The sequence below is a fragment of the Neocloeon triangulifer genome, unplaced genomic scaffold (genome assembly GCF_031216515.1).
Source record: "Neocloeon triangulifer isolate White Clay Creek 2 clone unplaced genomic scaffold, ASM3121651v1 ptg000004l, whole genome shotgun sequence".
NCBI classification, from domain to species: Eukaryota; Metazoa; Arthropoda; class Insecta; order Ephemeroptera; family Baetidae; genus Neocloeon; species Neocloeon triangulifer.
In genome coordinates, this window is record NW_026775547.1 from 4,401,600 (window position 1) to 4,421,384 (window position 19,785).

Consider the following 19,785-nt stretch of genomic DNA (forward strand, 5'->3'; position numbering starts at 1 on the left):
TAAAATTGAGTAGAAAAATTCACGTTAAAATCAAATAAATAAGACCTTAATTTAACCAAAAAACAACAAACTATACTTCAGTAAAAAAAGGAGCACCGACTAAATTTTGCAAACTGTGAATTTTAAACTTCCTATTTAACGTTAAAGTACTGCACTTGCAGATATATTCTGAAATTATTTTAAGTAAATCCATGGAATATGTAAATTTTTGCATTCCAAATTCAAATAGAAAACTGCCAAAAAAGTTACGCAATTAATGTCATAAATCTATAATTATTTAACAGACAAACAAAAGCTAAAAAAGCCATTTTTAATCGCGATATTCCCCAAATAATTAATTTTTAAAAATTAAACTTCAATTTAATAGCAAATTTTTAAAACTGACTAAAAACTTAAAAAAAAAAAATTGGTTATGTTGCTGATATTTCCAAAGCCCATAATTATGACCTTCTTTGAGTTGAACAAATTCAAAATTGAACCAACAAGGAAAATTTTCAATCTAAATGTAAGGCTTTAATCCCATACTTTTCTCGCGAATTCTCTGCCAAAATTATTTTTCTGCAAATATATTTCACATGTACGTATTTTTTCTTTTCTTCCTTGGGGAAATCCCGTTCATTTTCCCATCTTCCCACAGCGGTTTACGCTACGCTGTGCAGTATATGTTAGTTAACCAGAAATACACGGGCCAACGCTCGTTGCCATAAATTTGTAATAATTCCGGCCCGGCAAGTTTCCGGCCGCAAAGAGCTCTGCTGATTTTGTTTCTCCAACAGACGCCGGATTTAAGCCCAGCCAGTAATCACGTCGTGTTATTTGTTCCACAATTAGAATGAATTTCACCTATTTTTATACACTTTCCCCTAAAAGTCTCATTTTAGGAGTAAAAAAATATACACGTGCGGCTATCAAAACCACCAAGAATCACGCAAGCGGATATCCATGTTTATGTTTAAATTTGATAAAGTTTCATAAAAGTGGAACAAAAATAAAATAAAAAATTCCTGGTTCTTTTTCACTCCCCAACTTTTACGTGTGTATATATTTCAATGGTTTGACGCATTGTAACTTTGTAACTGACCTACATCACGAAAATTATTCTTTATACATTTAATTAATTCACTTGAGCGTGTAATGCCGAAATTTGCTGCCGGGTTCAGATCGTTATCTCTATGAGCGCGCGTACTTCCTGGAAACTCTTCCCTTTCACCAAATTCAGAGAGTTTATAAAGATAGAAAAGTCATTCGGAATGATTTGCACAAACAAACCGGGCGATGATTTGCAGAATTCTGTTTACGAAAGCACTGGAGCGGATAAGAAAACTGTCCGTTTATATAAAGCTTTACAAGTTGTCAGCAATTTTATAGCAAAAAAATGGAAAATTTTAATTAGACACAATGCAAGATACTGAATTTTTTTTTTTATCAAAAAGCTTAAGACGCACTGAACGACTTAACTCTTATTTGATGCAATTAACAAACGTTATCAAATTGTATTACTTATTGGCTGACTTGAAAATGTTCAACATTCATTCTCATTTCCTTCGTGCTCGGAATTACATCAGTCATAAAAACTAAATTTATAAAAAAAATTTATTAAGAAAAATTCAAAACTTTAATTAAGATGCAGATTCAATGAACGACAAGATGATAAAAAACATGAAACAACATATAAATTGTAATTATATAACTAAAAAAGTGTTTTTCCCCATAATTTTTCATTAAACCCGCCACATTTGATTTCATAACTTTAATTCTTTGAAATGTTGGAATAAAAAATTTTGAAACCAGCTCTGGATTTTATTTTTATTTTTTTTAATACAAACCACTTTGCAAAATTTCTCAAAATGTATTAATTCTATTTAATTTAATTGATTAATTTCCAAACTTAAGCGATTAATCAACCCCTTGGAGCCCCGCATTGAATAATTTTTCTTGTTTGCATCAAAAGTTTGCTCACCTAACTCGGACTCGGGCTCCGGGTCCTCGAGGACGGTGTCCATGGCGGAATGTCGGCGGAGGCGGTCAGCGGGGGCGGCTAGAGAGGGTGCGAGCCGAGGGGCAGCGCCCTCGCTTCCATGTGTGTGAGTTGCGGAGTGACTGAGATTTAGGTGCAGTGCCAGAGGTCAGGCTGGCCCGGTTGCCGCAGCACTGCGCTCGGCCGAGCTGCCACCATCGCACTAGCAAGCAGAGCCGCCGATCGACGCCGCCGCCGCCGCCGACGCCGGCGCCCCACCACTCGGCCGCCGCGCCAGCCAGCTGCATGCCTCGCACGCAACCGACGCGCACGCCAGCCCTGGCAGCACCGATTGACCCGCCGAGCCAGCACCACTCGCTCCCTCCGAGCCAGCACCAACCCCCCGTGCGTGGGCTCCGATTTCTTCGCACCTCCGACGTGATTAATGAGCTGCATTTGCGTACACGCGCTTTTTGTTTATTAATTTCTTTTTTTATATAACAATTTCATATTTTCTGTTACATTTCTTGACTAATTTTGTATTGAAATATATAATATATTTTAACCAAATGGCACGGATCAACACATGTTGATGGTAACAATTAAATGGATGTTTGAGTTTTTACAGCACGGATATTTATAATTTTTATTCATTTACAAATTTATTTACAGTATTCATACAAAATACAAAATAAATTGCGTGTTTTAAATAGTAAAAGTGAAACATTTTGATTACAATTTTAAATAAAATATTTTTAATTGAATTAAATGAATTATAAATTAATTTTAAAAAAATGTTTAAAAAGCATTATTAAATAAATATTTAATTTTAGTTAAAAACTTATGAATTAAAATTCCATAAATGTAAATCGCCCGAGCATAACATTCAAAATCCCATTTTTTCGGTGTATTAAAGGGCTTGTCCAGCAATCACTTCTTTTAAATTAAAAAATAAACAAATTTTGCAATTTTATTCCTGGAATTGGAAGCTTAATCAGGAAATATTCCATAGGGTTGAAACGGTTCACTTTTTTCAGCTAAAAGAATTTGAACCTTGAGGGGAATGTTAAATCTCTCAAAACTAATTCAGCCTGCTGAGTGAAATGTATATTAATGTTAATCAAACCTCAAACTAAGCATAGTGTTTGGGTACAGGGGGGACAGATGTGTCATCCCACGACAATTCGCCTTATCAAATGTGACCATGTAAGCTGCGTTTGTGCTATATCAGATAAGTTGGCAGTTGCAGAAGCTTCAGAGTGGCGAACGCAGTTTCAGACAGACCAGGCGAATAAATCTGTGATTCTTATTTGGTTGGAATTTATCTACGGCCAGCCAGACACTTCAATAATCAGAGTCTTGAAATTATCTTTATAAATTATACTCTTCTTTTATAAAATGTAATTTTATTTTCAACCAAGAAAATTTGCTCAACTTAAACTAACAATTCTTCAAATTAACGCATGTTCATTTTAAACTCTAAATAAATTTGTTAATAATAAACTAGATGGTATAAAAACCAGTTTTTTTTTCTACTTACTCTAATCAATTTTTTTTTTTCAATTTAACGTTTTTTGTTTGCCTTTATGTGAACGCTATACTCTTTGAACAAATTTGAAACTAAATTTCTTTACCCGGATGTCTTTGAATAAATCGGTGATAAATTTTGCGGAATAAAGGACGTGTCGCCTGCATGCAAACTCAAAAGTAGAAAGTTTCGCCCCCTCAAATGCAAAATAATAATGTGCAAATGGAAACAAACGACCGTGCGCTCTCACGTCAGCAAGTGGGAGGCAGGTGCGCGCCGAGTATAATAATCCTGAGGGCGCACTTCCCCGCGGCCGGCGCTTTTCTTCACGTTATTCAGCGCTGCCGAATTGCCGCCGCGCATTATGCATGCACTCATTCGCAATTCTCGCGGCATTAAAGAGTTAAGAGCAGAGCCATGTAACCTTCGCGAGAGAGGCAAACAGTCGTCGCGGCAGATGAGGACCAAATTATGCCCTAAAATGGTATAAAATAACATTTTTTTCAACCAGATTGCAAAATTTAACTGTAAGAATATTTTTCCAGAAATGGGAAAGACATGAGTGGAATAAACAGGAAAGAGTTTCAGTATTTTAACATTGCAGCAAATCAATCAATCTCTTTAATTAAAATAGTCGAAATTGAAACAAAAATCTAACGCCACTTGTATCCACTTCTATTTATACTATAGGCAGGAAAAAATTAAAAAAAAAAAAATTAAATTTTATAAATAAATAAAAAGTTCTTTCATATCTGAATATTCTTTTTTGCAGGTTGCTCGGCAAAAGGTTTAGCGTTTTTTAAACATTTAGAAAGAACCAAAAGCCAAAAATAATTACATCAAGAACTTTCATGCTATATCGATAATTTAAAAAAAAAAAAATGACTAATTATCCTTAATTACTAGCAAGAAAATGGAATTTTTCTGCATTTTTCCAATATAATGCTTTTTACATTCAATGTTTAATTCAGAGTTTTTTTTCCTGAAATTATTGTTTTAAATCATTCTGACATTCCATTTTAGGGAACAATGCGGCGACCCGCAGCAGGGTGAACAAACAGCCTCTATCGGGTTATTTCGGCTTGAGGGATTTGGCTTATGACGCGCTAATTCCGTCGTAACTTTGCCACCTGATTTGTTAGACGCGTTTAATGCAAATCTGTGTGCAGCCGTGGGCGTTTTATGTATTTTTTTCCAGCCTCGAACTCGAAGCAACTGCACTTTTTTCCACTTGGAGAGTGAAATGAAAACTGGTTTCAAGAGGCGGTGACCCCGCGACGCTTGAACTCGCACGATCGGCCCCAGGCGAATGAAAAGTTGGTCATTGTTGTTTGACACGTTCAAATGTTTCAATTTTTCTGTGTTGTGCGTGAGAAACGCGAGTGTCGCAATTCGAGTGGCATAAAAAGACGGTTCTCATGTTGTTTGATTTATTCTGTATCTGGATCGATTTTTAAAAAGATTTTTCTCCGAATAATATGACTGGTTTTAAATTGCTCTATACATAGAACTGCAGGTTTTTTTTATACAAACCTGTCACCTTAAATCTATGCCGAGAAGATTTAAGGATATGGATTTGCCACAAAAAAAAGGATAAATAAAGAAATTAGGTTGAATACAATTGTTTACTTTGCATAATTAAATAAAAGCTTTGAAATGAAAACTTGCGAAAGTATATTGATCCTGCACTGGAATTATTTAAACCATTTTTTTCTATCATCTTATTCGTATTTTTGTTGAGTTTTGCAAAACAAAGTTGCTGCAACTGTTAGTTTAATTTAACTAAAATTGACAGCGAAATTAATCCCCTTTAATCTCCGTAAATATTAATAATTTGTTTAATGCTTACAACTTCAATTTATTTGTTCTCCGTCGGCAAGTCAACGAAGTTTGTGAAAGCCAATATTATTCATTCATTTGATCATTATTTATCAGCTAATATAAATAAGCAAACACACTTTTGATCAAAGACTAATTAATTTGCTCGAATTCAGGAATTCGCCTTCGGGGCCAAAAATAAAAAAAAGGAAAAGGCTGGCAGGAGGCAAAGCCTTTCCTTCTTGTTTCGTTTGCTTTGTTGTTCCACCGTGCAAAGCATCCAATTTGCGTTTAATTAAAAATTACTATTATTACCGGGAGTGGCTACGGCCGGTCGGGGTCGTTGCGCAGCGCCGAGGAAGCTGCTCTCGGTGACTTTTAATTAAATTCTGCGGAATGCGAAAATCGATGAAATATCTCATCGCGAACGTAAGAACGCTCGGCTGCTCCGCCGCTGCGGTGAGAGATGCAAAGTTGGCTCGCCCGCTCGCCACAAAACGGGTTATTGAATTACCAATTCAGCAGTACAATAAATTTAATACACGCGCTCCCATGAATTATTGGCACGATGTGAAACAACCCGTTCGCTCCAATGTAGTGTTGCAAAATTATTTCACCCTTTTCAACAACGTACAATTTGGTCTGTTCAATTTATGGCTGGTGCTGACTGACGATTTAAAAGATAAAAAAAAGCATTGCAAAAGTGATACATTTTGGTGAAAAATGTAATCAGGAAATTTAAATTATATAAGCAAAAATTGTTTTGTATTTTCAAACAGGAAAAACGGTAAAATATAAATATTTACAGTGATTTGAATTCAACAAAGGGTTTGAGTTGGTGAAAAGCAATTTTTTCCACTCTAAAAAGAAAAAAAAAACAGTTTTTTTGCATTCGACTCGATTCAGACTGTTCAGAATTGATATTAAATTTCTCATGTACTAAAGAATTTGTATGGGGGTTTTTATAGTATTCTCTTGCTAGAGTATAATATTTCAAAGACAATTTTGGACAAATCAAAGTAAAAAAAATATCAGGTGGCTTAACGGAAAATCAGTGCCGCCATAAATTTAGAACCAAAATGCCAACCAGAGAAAAATTCTCCAGTAAGGTTTTTTTTACTGAGAAAAAAAACTGTAGGGGAGACAATTTCAACAAAAACTTTAGCCTGAAAGTCTCCTATTTTTGCAAGAAGAGATTTTTTTCACCAGTCTAAAAAAAATATAGAAATATTAGAAGCAGAAAATTACAAATTTACGTATTTAAATTTTTGGCGAGTAATTAGCTAAGAATTCCAGAGTTGCAAAATAAAAAAATTGTCGAGCAGGAAAAAGCTTTTGAAAATTTCATATTTTGGAAATTGAAAACTTAAACGCCTATTTCCAAAGTCTTTTATTCAGGGTAATTGAATTCCTTCCATTTCTAATTGCTTTCTGATAAGAATTTCAAATAATTTTATCAGTTTTGCAATCTGCAGAAACAATATAATAACTTTCAGATAACTTTTGATTTAACTACAAAAATGTCCATAGTGAATATTTTAAATGAACATATAGAAAAAATTAATTTTATCCAAAATAACTGAAAATGATCCCAAAGAAAACTCGGCGTAACTATTAATGAGATTTTCCGTTTTTGTTTTGAAAATTATAGGATATTTTTATCAATACTTAAAATCTAGCTCCTCAGATCCTCAAGATAGATCCAAAACTAACTATAGAGTTTTTCAAAAGTATCTTGACGAGCAATCGACGGAAGGCGTCGTCCATTCTGATCTACAAATAAATTGGCCACAAATGTCACCCTCGCTCTCGATTCAAGTTGATATTCGCGCCCAATTTCGGGAGTCGGTCAAGCGAGAGAGACTCGCTCGCTCTCTAACGGAAGTTTTTACGGCGAGATCATCACGGGGGTCGATCAGTGTGTGTGTGACCTGCACATTTTCTTTCCGATCGGAGGAAATACAGTGGCCGCGAACGTGGAAATGGGATATGCCGGCGGAGAAAATTGGTTTTTGTACTCACTGGTGGTGTATCCGTAGATGTCATCCTGCTCCGGGTCGGCGGCAATCTCTTCAGCTGTTCGTTTGACATTTCCAGCACTGGATCTCATAATCTGCAAGTGACACACACGCGCATTCAGTTGACATTCATTCGCTCTCGAGACGCTGCAGGAAAAGACGAGGCTGTGAGAAAATCCGTGATTGTATATTTTGTTTGTGTATTTTCCTCTCTATTTATTCTGTATCATTCCGTTCTTCTTTTGCTAAAATTGATTCTCAGATTTCGAATGGAATTGGCTTAAAAACTCCAAAAGCAAGACTGGTAAAATGCAAAACAAATTTGTGCCAATGGCCGCTTTCGATCACATTTTAAACTATTTGTTTGAAATGAACAAAAACGTACTTCAATAAACCTTTTTAAGCTACAACTTCGGTTAAGAATTACTCATAATCACCTAATTGGGAAAAAAATTATTATTAACCTACAAAACTTATTTTGAGATATAAAATTTTGGCCAAAACCACAATTTCTTTACTAGTAAATGCAACCATATACCTGCAAATAACAAATATCACTAAAAGTTTGAATTATACCAACAGTTTTGATGGCGAAGCGAGTAACCAAACACTTTTGAATGAGTCGTAACTTCCAAATTAGAATGTCTCTAATTTCCAATTATTTCAATGTGTGTGTAGCATGAATGCAGTGAGTGTGTAATGAATATTTTATTAAAAAATTTGACCCAAAAAAGAACCTTTAAGACAAAATGAAAGTTATAAACAAAAAAATCAAACCAATTTGCGACGTATTTCAGCTGAGTAGCCACATTAAATTTTCACAATATTTTCAATTCACATAAATATCAAATACTCATTTTTCAAATTTAATTTTTAACTGTCTAAATGCGTTTAAAAACGACTATTGGCACAAGATTTTGTTAAATTGGATTAATCTGGCCATTTTACCAATTTCGACCATTTCGCAGGCAATCGTTGTTGAAAACTCGCTTCTCCACGTAGCAGATTCGAAGTTTCGCAACACCTGTTTGCTACCTCGACAAAGAGCAAAAAACTGCAGGAAAATTTGGAGAACTTGTGTCGCCCAGTTAGCGAAAATAGTGTATTTTTATATTGATTTTGCATGTCTGCAGCGATGCATCAAAAGTTGCGAGGGAGAAAGACGCAGTTTTGAAATACGCAGGGCGACAGACGGGAAACGGATAACGCTGTTGGATGATTTGATTAATACCCCTGTTGGCCGGGGGGAGAAACAAACAACTTTTCAAAAGACGATTCTAACTTGAATAAGAGAAACATTTTTGTCAAAAAAGACGATTCTACAGAGGCAACAAAATGAATTAGTTGTTGATACAATTTAAAAACAAAAAGTTGTGTAATAAATTTTAAGAATTTATCCTTGAAATTTTTGCATCAAAAAGATTTATAAACTCTTACTTTTTACACTTGGTCTAAAAATTAATAAAATCTAAAGTTTTCAACAATGTTTGCAACTCACAATCAGTTAGTTTGTTTGATTAATTTATTGGATAGCAAAAATTGATCTTTCAAACCCTCACAGTATGACGAAAGAACTATTAACAATAAAATCATCCAAACGCTGCGCTGGGAAATTTCCCGAGCATTTCTATGAAAATTCATTGCCGTCAACGCTGAAAAACCATATGTATTATTTTCATATCTTCATATCAGGCAGATTCTCGCAAACGACCTTTTGCTTTCTCGCAAATTCGCCGTTTCTTTTTCTCTTTCCACGAACCGGGCACATTACTCAGCGCTGCAAGGGTGATTTTCCAGCGCGACTCCCCATCCATCTTTTACCGCGCCGTCTCTTCCTCGTGCACCACGATAAAAAGTTATAAATGTGTGTGTGTGTGCGGGAGCGCGCGCGGTAGTGCAAAATTTACGATGACAGACGAGTCAGTCAGTCGGCGGGTAAATAAAAGGTCTGGCTGCGGATGGGTTTCTGCTCCTCTGTTTTCACTGCCGGTTTGTTTACTCTGCAAATGTGGCCACATCTTGCCCGATAGAGCGCACGATAAATAATAGAATGGAAATAAATAAGGCATTTCGCCCTATGCATGCTACCGAATAATACAAAACATCCCAAAAACATAATCCAAAACTTTTAAAATATTTTAAAATAACGAAAAACTCCAAATGAAAAATAAATCCACAAATTGCAAGAAAATTAATAAGAGCAAAGCTTTAACAAGGTTCTGGGTTTTTTTCAACCGCCCTCGATAATAATGAGGAATTTATGTGGGACTAAAATAAAAAATAAAATTATGAGACAGATCGAAAGACAAAATAAATAGCCTGAGCCAAAAATAGCTTTCGTCAGATCAGGCCCTCGCCATTTTTTTAGAAAAATGATCAGTGCTTCAGTTTGATGAACCTTGGGCCTTTTTTTTCATATCTGGATTAGCTTTTTTGAGACTTGATATTTTTAGATTCTGTTTTTCAGTCGACTATATACATTTTTTTAATTTAAAATTATTTTGTGTTTAATGAAAGGAGTTTTGTTGAGAATTTCTACGGAAAAAAGATAATTTTTTTTAGGAACATGTGAGCTTAAAAATTAATCCGATATTTTAGGAATAAAGACCATATTTATCCTCGTTAGAAAAACAAATGAGCAAGCTTAACAGAGGATTCCTCTTTGTTCCAATCACAGCGAAATGCCTCCTTTGTTCCATTGTTTGATTTGTTCCTCCATAGCAAGCAGCAATTATTTGCAGACAAACAAAGTGCTGGAACTCGGCAATTAGCGATTCGCAGCAATGTCTGTCGTGATTAGTGCACGGGATTTGCATAATTGAGTGGAGGGGAAGCGGCTTAATCACGCTCGCAGATGAATAAATTAAATCAACGCGCCGAAGATCGCGAATCTCGCACACTCTGTCTGTCACTAAGTTTAAGTGGCTTCCCCAGAGAGTTTTGTTACTGATGAAGTTGAGCGCGTGTGTGAGAGAAGCACCCACTGCAGACGGAGCGAGAAATTAAACTTGCAGCCGCGCGTGTCTATTTGCTCTGGTCGATTTTTATAGCGAACGGGTGCTGCGAGCCGAGATTACTTTTGCAGGATTGTGTGTCTGAAAAGTTTGCGAAACTGATACTTCTGTCTGAGATTTTTTCTAGAGTTTGTTTTGATTGTCAAGTGGACCAAGTTTGGAGAGCAAAAATGTTGCATTCAAAAAAAATTGAGCAAACATTTTCGATGTTTTGAAAACTGGTTTTGTATTCTCAAAAATAATTAATAAAACGTGTTTGGAAATTTAAAAAAAATTGATAAAATACTATAGATTTGTAATTGGAAAACTGAAAACAAAATTAAATGATTAAAAGTAAAATATTCAAATTTTAAAAGAGCTAAAAAGTAATAAAGCCACTAACACTAATATTGATTTCTGATCTTGGGATATCAACAATTTGGTTTGGTACCTGAATCGTGAGAATTTTTAAGCGTACGCACCAATTCTGATCAAAACCTATTTGAAGAAATTATAATTATGATTTTACAGCTGAAGTTAAGTGATAAAAGAAGCTTTGCTAAAATCTAGGACTTCACTAAATTATTGCTCAATACAGACTTAGTAAAAAGATTATATATGTAAAACAAAAGAATTTAAATTATTTGATAAATTATTTTGCAAAAGTATTTTCATCTATTACTACTTGAGTGTTTCATGAGACTAAAATTAAGTCCTTGTCCTGAGACATTTTGCCTGGTTTTAATCATATATAATTGATGCAACTTAATTTCTATCAAGAATAAGTTTTCTAAATGATTTCCAACCTATTTTAACCAAATTGAAATATTTTTCAAGACAAATTTCAGTCCCATCAAACACTCCACTTCCTACAAAGTCGTTAGCAATGCTTTTTCAATTAAAATAATTTTTTCCTTCATCTCCTAACAATAAGCTCAACCGCGAGTTAAACCTTATTTCTTTTCCCTAAGTCTGATGCTTAATCTGCTCTAAAGTAAAGGATTAATTAATATATTGCGGCAGAAAACAAGGAGAACAAAAGGCTCAGTGTGAGTGTGTTTGAGAGCTGATTGGTTTTGATGGATTACCTTTTTCTAAAGCAGAGTTGAAGGGGTGTAGGGGCGATGCGGTAAAAATAGGACGAGCTCTCTGCTGACTGGATGTCAGGAGGGTTGCAGCCACCCTAGCAGTACCTGACACACGCACCTGGCTATCATTTTGATTGACTCGCAAGCTGCAGCTATATAGCAAAATGATACACCACAGGGACTTAGTTTGCGACAGCGTGTTCGGCGTGTCACCAGGTCTGGTATTGGTCAAGTCCAAGGGCAACAAAATGCACATAATACTTAGTATGTATAATAGAGAAGAGAGAGATACTCTACGGTGAAGATACAAAAGTAGCAGAGAGAGTATATATATATAATCAAGTGCAGCCAATGGCGTGTAGCAGGTTCACTTTGGTGCTGGCAAATTTATCAAATGATGGGGACAGAAAGAAACGGGACAAGAAAATAGTTTAGGGTCGGAACTTGCTCGATTCTTTTCTTTTTACAATTTTTATAAATATTTATAAAGTAATTTTCTCCTAACTTGCAGTTTTCCAGTTTTTAAATTGGATTGGTTTTGTATTAATTTATTTTCAACATGCGTTGGAAGTTAAAAATGGAATTGTTTGGTTGATTTTTGGTCCACTTATTGAAATGTGAGTATGTTCAGTGTGTTCATGTGTACAAAAATGGTCATTATTTCCTGCAGGTCAATATTGAGGTTAAATTTGAAGAGTGTATGTATATATTAATTACAAACATGTAAAAATATCACACTGAGCAGACTTTTTAAAACATTGAGAGATGTGAAAAGACACCAAGAAGAATGTAATATGAAGTTCGTCTATCGAGTTTTATGAACAATTGGTGTTTTAAGAAAAGTCACAGCCTCAGTTAAAATTTTCAAGGAGAGGAGAAATACATAGAAAAGTGCATGAGTTTGGAGTTGAAAACTTCACAGTGCACTGCATTCAATTTAATTAATTCTAGAAAAAGAGTTGAAATTTCCATAAAAGTATAAAATGTTTGTACAATTTATGTAAAGACTTGGCCAGATAAAAAATTTACAACTTTTTGACAGGTACTTTTTATTCAGGGGGATTTAAAATCATGCTAGGATGAATGAATGCCATCGCCAAAGCTTTCAAAAGAGTTAAAAGAAGTAAAGACAAACAAGGAAAATCCTATCTAATGAAAAATCTGCTCATTAAATTTTTTTTATGTAAATCTGCTGTTCTAAAGAACACACAAATCTGCTCGCTACCATGCCAATTATTTTCATCAGAAACAAATATTTTGTTTGCAAAATCTGACAGACAAAAAGAGGTAAAAAACGAACCTCCTCTCCTCCTTTGGTGGTGATTCGACCTTCCTGGTCTCGGACATCCTCGTCGTCCGAGCTTTCTTCGTCGCTGGAGTATTTCTTGGACTGCTGCTTATCAACTGGGGCAGGTTTGGTAGCTGCAGGCTCATTCTCTGTGGTCCCAGTTACATGATTTTGGCCTTGTTTTGCTAGATCGTCCATGCCCTCCTAAAAGTTTTGTTTAAAGTTTGAGTAAATTTAAATTGATTTAAAAAATACTGAAGATGAATTTCATACGAAGACGCGCTAAAACTGCCGATCGAAATACAACATGGGTCGATAATTTTTTCAATGATAACCACCTGTCCATAGGCCACCCCCATGTGGTTAAAAAAAATCCCAAAAATGTTTTCGAATTTTTAGAATTTTTTTTAAAAAAACTCAAAATTTCAGTTTTTAATTTTTCTATGAGAGATAAAAACTTCTAAACAACTTTTCTAGACTAATTTTGCAACGGCCGACAACTTTTCAATGCTGACCAAACGTGTACAAACACGTTTAAGGTCAGTTTCAGACAAATTTTGACTTTGACTGAAATTTTCGAAATGAACGCCCCTTTGGATTTTTTTGCAGGTATAGGGAAAAATGTAGCCCATCTAATTTTGAATCGATATAGTGATTTCCAGAAATATATTATTTTTTGTTTTTCTTTTATTAAAAGGTGAATGAATAAAAACGTTAGATTTTGGGTTTCCTAGTGAGGAGTGAAATCTCGGAATTTGCTTCAATTGTCCGATTAATTCTCGCGCTAAGAATTTACTTTGAATATAACTTTTCTAGACGTATTTTTAGTTTTCCAACAATTTTTCAATAGTAACCAAACGTGAACATGCACGTTCAAGGCCATTTTTAGACAAATTTTGATTTTAACTGAAATTTTCATAATGAACGCCCCCTCCGATTTTTTTGGTGGCATAGGAAAAATTGTAGCCCATCTAATTTTAAATCGGTATGGTAATTTTCAAATGTATATTATTTCTTGTTAAAATTATTTTAAAATTAAAGTAAACCAACTCCGACCATGAGCGTATTTTCAGCGCTTGAAACGCACAAAACCTAATGTTTTTATTTGTTCGCCTTTTAATTAAAGAAAAACAAAAAATAATATATTTTTGAAAATCACCATATCAATTTAAAATTAGATGGGCTACATTTTTCCCTATACCTGCAAAAAAATCCAAGGGGGCGTTCATTTCGAAAATTTCAGTCAAAGTCAAAATTTGTCTGAAACTGACCTTAAACGTGTTTGTACACGTTTGGTCAGCATTGAAAAGTTGTCGGCCGTTGCAAAATTAGTCTAGAAAAGTTGTTTAGAAGTTTTTATCTCTCATGGAAAAATTAAAAACTGAAATTTTGAGTTTTTTGAAAAAAAATTCTAAAAATTCGAAAACATTTTTGGGATTTTTTTTAACCACATGGGGGTGACCTATGGACAGGTGGTTATCATTGAAAAAATTATCGACCCATGTTGTATTTCGATCTGCAGTTTTAGCGCGTCCTCGTATGAAATTCATCTGAATTAAAAATTACTTTTCTGAAGAAGTTTGTTTTGAAAAAAAAAATCAATTGACTGTTTATTAGAAATAATGCAAAACAACCTATAAAGGAATCGCTGAATTATAATTTAAACTATAAAAAGTTTTCTAAAAATAGCTACTTTTGAAAATCTAAAATTTCTACTCAATCGAATGAAATGAAAAAATGCAAAAAATGAAAAAGGTTTTGTCTCTCCTCCAATTTCCTCAATACCTGGATCAACTCTGGCAACGGAGTGACAGAGAGAGGCACCTCGGGAGGAATGCTCTTCTCCCTGAATCCAAGGGGCGTGGCTGAGGTTGATGGGACGCCGAGACTTTCCGTCTCACTGTCCATGCTCTGAATGAAAAGAGAAATGTTCGAAGATAATGGAAAATGATTTGATGGAAATAATCTGTCCTACATAACCACTGTAAAACTTGATTTGAAAACTCACCCACTGGATCAATGACTGGACCAGGAACCGAACTGGGTTCCCAGCAGCCCTGATCACTTCAACGGCCCTTTCGTGACTGGCCGTCCGCAGGTTAACGTCGTCAACCTCCAGAATGCGGTCGCCTGTTTTGAGCTCTCCGGTTTTACCGGCGGGGCTGTTCGGCAGCACATTCTTGATGAAGATGCCTGTGATGGCTGAGCCACTTTCAGGTCCAGCATTGTACAGATCCACCTGAAAGAAATTTATAAATCATGAATTCAAAGAAAAAAATATATATTTATTTGCCATAAATATTTGTATGCGTAAAATGTCAATAAATTAAATTTAGAGTTAAATTGACACATGATTTAGATAAAAGCCAAATCATTGCAGATCAATAATATTTATACATTTTTACTGCTGCTTAATCTATTCAAAAAGATCATCAACTTCTTTTTATTGACTTACTCTTAAGTTTTTAATTTAATATGAATTAAAAAAAAGAAAAAAAATCAGAAAGACGTTCACACCTTTCCGCCAACAATGCTGATTCCGAGACTGGTGCTGGGTTCTCGAGACACCTCGACGAGCCTCTCGGGGCCCCAGTGCTTGGCCATTTGGTTCGCGCCTGCCTTTGCTGACGACGAACTCTGGGTTATGGTCATTTTCTGCTTTCCCTCCTCTGGCGGCGGACTTGCCGCTTCAACCGCTGCGAAGGGCACAGGTGAGGTGATTTCGACGCTCTGGATCCTGGGTGGGGTGTCGCTGCCGATCAAGATCTCGGTCCGTGATCTGCTCCTTGGCCTCGGGGGAGGAGGTGGAGGAGTTGATGGCTCCTGAAATCAATCAAATTGATTATAAAACTTGAGTTTTAGGTGTACGACTCTTTTCTAAATTAAATTTTGGCGAAATTTCCACGTATTGTTTATTGAATCGCCACTTAATTAGTAAATTTAATTTTCAAACATTTATTTATTTATTTAATCTTTATTCTCCAATTAATATAAATTATTATTTTTGTCAATATTACTTTGAAGAATTAAAAAAATTATAATAATAATTAATAAAATAAAAATATTAAAGCGCCTCGAGCAACGGATTCATTGTTTTCTAAATTTTCCAATATTGTAAGAATCGACGTAAAATAAGAGCAAATCAACAACTGGTGAAATTACAGAAATTTCTAAAAGAAAAAGGCGCAAAAAATGTGTTCAACATTAGTAAAAAATTTAAAACTATTTCTTTGACATTGATCAATCATTAAAATGTGATTTCATTGTAACCTGGATTTTTATTGAAATTTTGTTTTGTTATCAATTTTTCCGCAGTTTTATTTCATAATTACCTGTTGAGTAGGTAGAGATGCGGGCGGCGACGGAGCGCCGTGGTCAACGCTGATCACAGTCACGCACTCCTTGGCGTCAGTCTTGTCCTCTTCGTCCTCGTCTAGAGCGCCTTCAGTCCGGCTGAGAGGGCGAGTAGATTCATTTGCGGGGCTCAACTCCTCCGGCTCCGGCTTTTGGCAGGGCGGCGGCGGAGGCGGAACCGTGGGAGGGCTGCAAAATAATTCACCCCAAAATAATAAAACACTCATAACCCACGCTTGGGGTGAATTCGAACATCAGCAGGGGTCACTCTGCCGCCGGTTCATTGCAAATCCGGCGCGGTTTGATTGATTAAAGAAGGGAAGGGGGTGCCGGTGGTGGTTTTGGGGAATTAGTGTCCATCTTCGTTACGGTTCCTGTCATAATATACATGTGACGGGCTTTCATAACGTTTCCTGACTCGATATGTGCAAATATTTAAGGGGAGTGTTTTATGCAACGTGGATAGAACGGGTTAAAAGTTAAAACCGCTTGACAACTTGAATGGGATTAATCATGTAATTACACGTGGAGCTTTTTGTGACGTTATTAATATAAAATAATATGATAAGTAATACTAAAGGCAACGGCATAAAAATGGGAAAGCAAGTTAAAAGTCTATAAGTTGTGGGTTGCAAAAAGGTCTTTAGATTGAATTTTTTATTTTAAATTCTATCAAATTAGATATTTTGAGGTGAGTCATTATAATTCATAATAATATGAGCCTAAAAATGCTTTATTTTTTACTTTATCACACAGGCATTTTTTTAAGACCTGTTTAAGACTTTGAACTTATTTTAATGACTTTTTAATTTCTGACTCAGTTCTGCAGACTGTTTTGAGATTTATTTTTTATGCATTTTATTTGTAATATTTATGCAAGAATTCAAAATTTATACTTGTTTTTTATATTTGCTGCTGAAAAGTTGAAGTACCGCTCCAAGCAAATGAATATTTTTAAGAAAAAAGTCCATGTTTAGAAATAAGTATCATTATCATAATAAATATAAATAAAATTAAAACATGCCGCAAATTTAATGCTTTCTTAAAAAAAAGAATCTTTGAACTTTGGAGCTATTTAAATAACCTTCTAAAAAAATTAAGTACAAAGTTTATGGCGTAGATTCTACTTTGCATGACCTCATGAGGGTGACAAATATAGTCATGCGACACATTCGGGAGTTTAAAATTGTACGTGGAAGACCCACAACGCCAACCAGAGCGACAACACCTTGTACGTATGCAACTGCACAAACAAAGGACGCGAGTTCAACATAATTAGGGGCGGGTCTGGACAGCGACTGGGATTGTTGGACGGACACGGCTCTAAAGTTTAGCTTACCGATAGTAGTTGGGAAAGATCCTTCAAACCCAAAATGAAATTCAAAATTCAAAGTTATTTACAAATTATTTAAAAATTAATAATAATGTAAAAATATAAAATAACCAAATATTGATCTACAAAAATGGTCTGGAAGGAATTGGCTAGTCGATAAAAATTAGAGTGAAGTATTTTTTTTATCAGAAAATGTAGAAGGGTCTTTAATGTTGTTAAAGCTTAACCTTTACGTTGTTTAAAGAATTAAATATTAAAATATGATCAATTTTGAATTTGAATCCTGGATCAAAATTGTTTTTAAAACTTTATGAAAACTAAATAATTCAATAAAGCCAGGATTTCTGGTTAAAAATAAAAAAAAAAGCTAAACAAGAAGCAAAACAACATTTTAAAACATACATTGCATATATACATAGATGTATGTATATAACACATATGATCGCAAATTTGATTAAGGTCTCTAAGAATCCCATTAAAAAGCATTACAGTTAAATTAAATAAGGTTTCATTGAATTTGTTAACTGATTTAGTCCCTCTGTACAAAAATTTCAATCAAATTAATCAAAAATGTAATTTTGTTTGGTCTGACGTGCTGTATTGCATTCAACCCCTGAAAGTGCGAATTGGGGATTTTCATTTTTAAATATAATATTTAAAATATTGAAAAATTTTACAACCATTGTTTTCAGTTCCCTTTCATTCCTTTTCATTTTTTCTCATTTATTTTGTTATTTTTATAAGCTAAGAATTAAAATAAAAAATTAATGATTATCAATTTAACAGCAAAAGGTAAAACGTTTTTAAAGAATGCGTTTTAAATGTGCAGGTAAAGCAACCTATTTGTACATTTAAAAGCCGAAAACTAGAAGTTGAAAATCAATTTAAATTAGATTAGAATTTTAAATAAAACTTGCCTCGGTGAGATCAACGAGTGTTGCTGTGTGAAGGAAGGCAGCTGAGGTGGCACTGTTTTGCTGCTGGGCAGACCGACAGGTAAGACGGGGATGGGGCGGCAGTCTGCAGAGGGGCTGAATTCCACCAAGGGCGGCGCAGGCACAAACGTGACACTGAAAGCACACATGTGCCGCTCGATCAGGCGTGTACGGCTTCGCACCCAGACTTATCAAAGAAAATATCATGGCACACTTTCCTACTCGCCAGACACTTTTATTTCCTATCATGCTCGCGTGAGCAACAATTATTTTACACCCAGGAGTTGATTGTTGCAACCTTTCTTGTATTTCTTATGCACTTTCCTGTCCTTGGGATAACAAATTATACTTCTTGTGATTTTACACGGCTCGTCGAAGAATCCATCATGCTCGTGTCACTGGCACGTGAAGCTTCCGACAAAAGACAACATTTTTTTATGTCGCCTGTGCGAACTTTTGATTTAATGAAGCTGTCCATCAAAATATTCCTATGAGATACACAATACAAACTTCCCTGCTGGAGGAAAAATTTCAAGTTTGAAAGCTGAAAAAATGTTCAAACTCTGATTTTTAAACAAAACGAATTTTGAGATAAAAGTGGCTTGCTTTGTTGAAGAACTGTTGTAATTTTAAAAAAAGAATTTAAAAACCGAAATTAAATTATTTATAATAATCAAGCAACTCCACAAGAAAATATAATTAAATACACATTTTTTTTGCCTTTCAATTACTTTGCAAATATTCATAAAAAAATTGTCTAACAAAAATTTAACATTTAAATGAACAGTTCTTGATAAAGGAAAGTTTGAAATTCAATTTGATTGTTCCAAACAAAAATTATATATCTTTTAAGTTTTAATTATTTGGAATATTTATAACTTAAAATCTTCATCATAAATTTGAAATTAAAATTGTGATATTTTTTAAACTTCTTTTTTCTAGGCCAATTCAATATAAAATTCTACTCACCTAACATCTGATGAGAGGAGGGCGGCCCTTCGGAGGATGGCGTTGGTCTGTGCCTGCGTGACCCTGCGCAAGTTCTCGTTGTTGATGGCCAACAACTCGACGCCTGTCTTGAGACGGCCGTCCCTGAACGCGGCGCCGCCAGGCAGAACAGCGCTGACGATGGCGCCGCCAAAAAATCCACCCTCCGCCTCAACGGCGATGCCCAGTGGTTCCGACGGTGCCTTTGGCATGCGGATTGTCGTTTCAACAGCGGTCACTGGGGTCAACTCTTCCGGGGGCTTTTCCTCCTCCTCTTGAGGCGCCGGCGCCTCTTCCACCCTTGGCTGCTCCACCTCCGGAAGGTCACTCACGTTTTCTTCGGGACTTTTTCTTAAAGCTTCAACCTTGACCAAAATATTTGATTTTTTTCTTAAAATTTAATTACTAAAAAATAAAATAAAAATTATTAAAACAAAAAATACAGATCTTACAATTTCAGTAGGTTTAATATTGGCTAAATTAAAC

At 35.1% G+C, this 19,785-nt stretch overlaps 1 protein-coding gene across 5 annotated transcripts in view; it reads right to left on the bottom strand.

Annotated features, from left to right (window-relative positions):
* The window catches only part of LOC132193303 (multiple PDZ domain protein-like), a 114,839-nt gene that overhangs the window by 49,050 nt on the left and 46,004 nt on the right, over positions 1 to 19,785 (bottom strand). For all 5 annotated transcript variants that reach the window (XM_059613884.1, XM_059613883.1, XM_059613887.1 and 2 more), the window contains 8 exons: positions 19,282 to 19,664; positions 18,295 to 18,447; positions 16,023 to 16,233; positions 15,208 to 15,513; positions 14,699 to 14,929; positions 14,476 to 14,601; positions 12,703 to 12,894; positions 7,326 to 7,416 (listed from right to left, as the gene is read on the bottom strand). In XM_059613884.1, the coding sequence (XP_059469867.1) occupies positions 7,326 to 7,416; positions 12,703 to 12,894; positions 14,476 to 14,601; positions 14,699 to 14,929; positions 15,208 to 15,513; positions 16,023 to 16,233; positions 18,295 to 18,447; positions 19,282 to 19,664 (1,693 nt within the window). The remainder of the gene's footprint in view (positions 1 to 7,325; positions 7,417 to 12,702; positions 12,895 to 14,475; positions 14,602 to 14,698; positions 14,930 to 15,207; positions 15,514 to 16,022; positions 16,234 to 18,294; positions 18,448 to 19,281; positions 19,665 to 19,785) is intronic.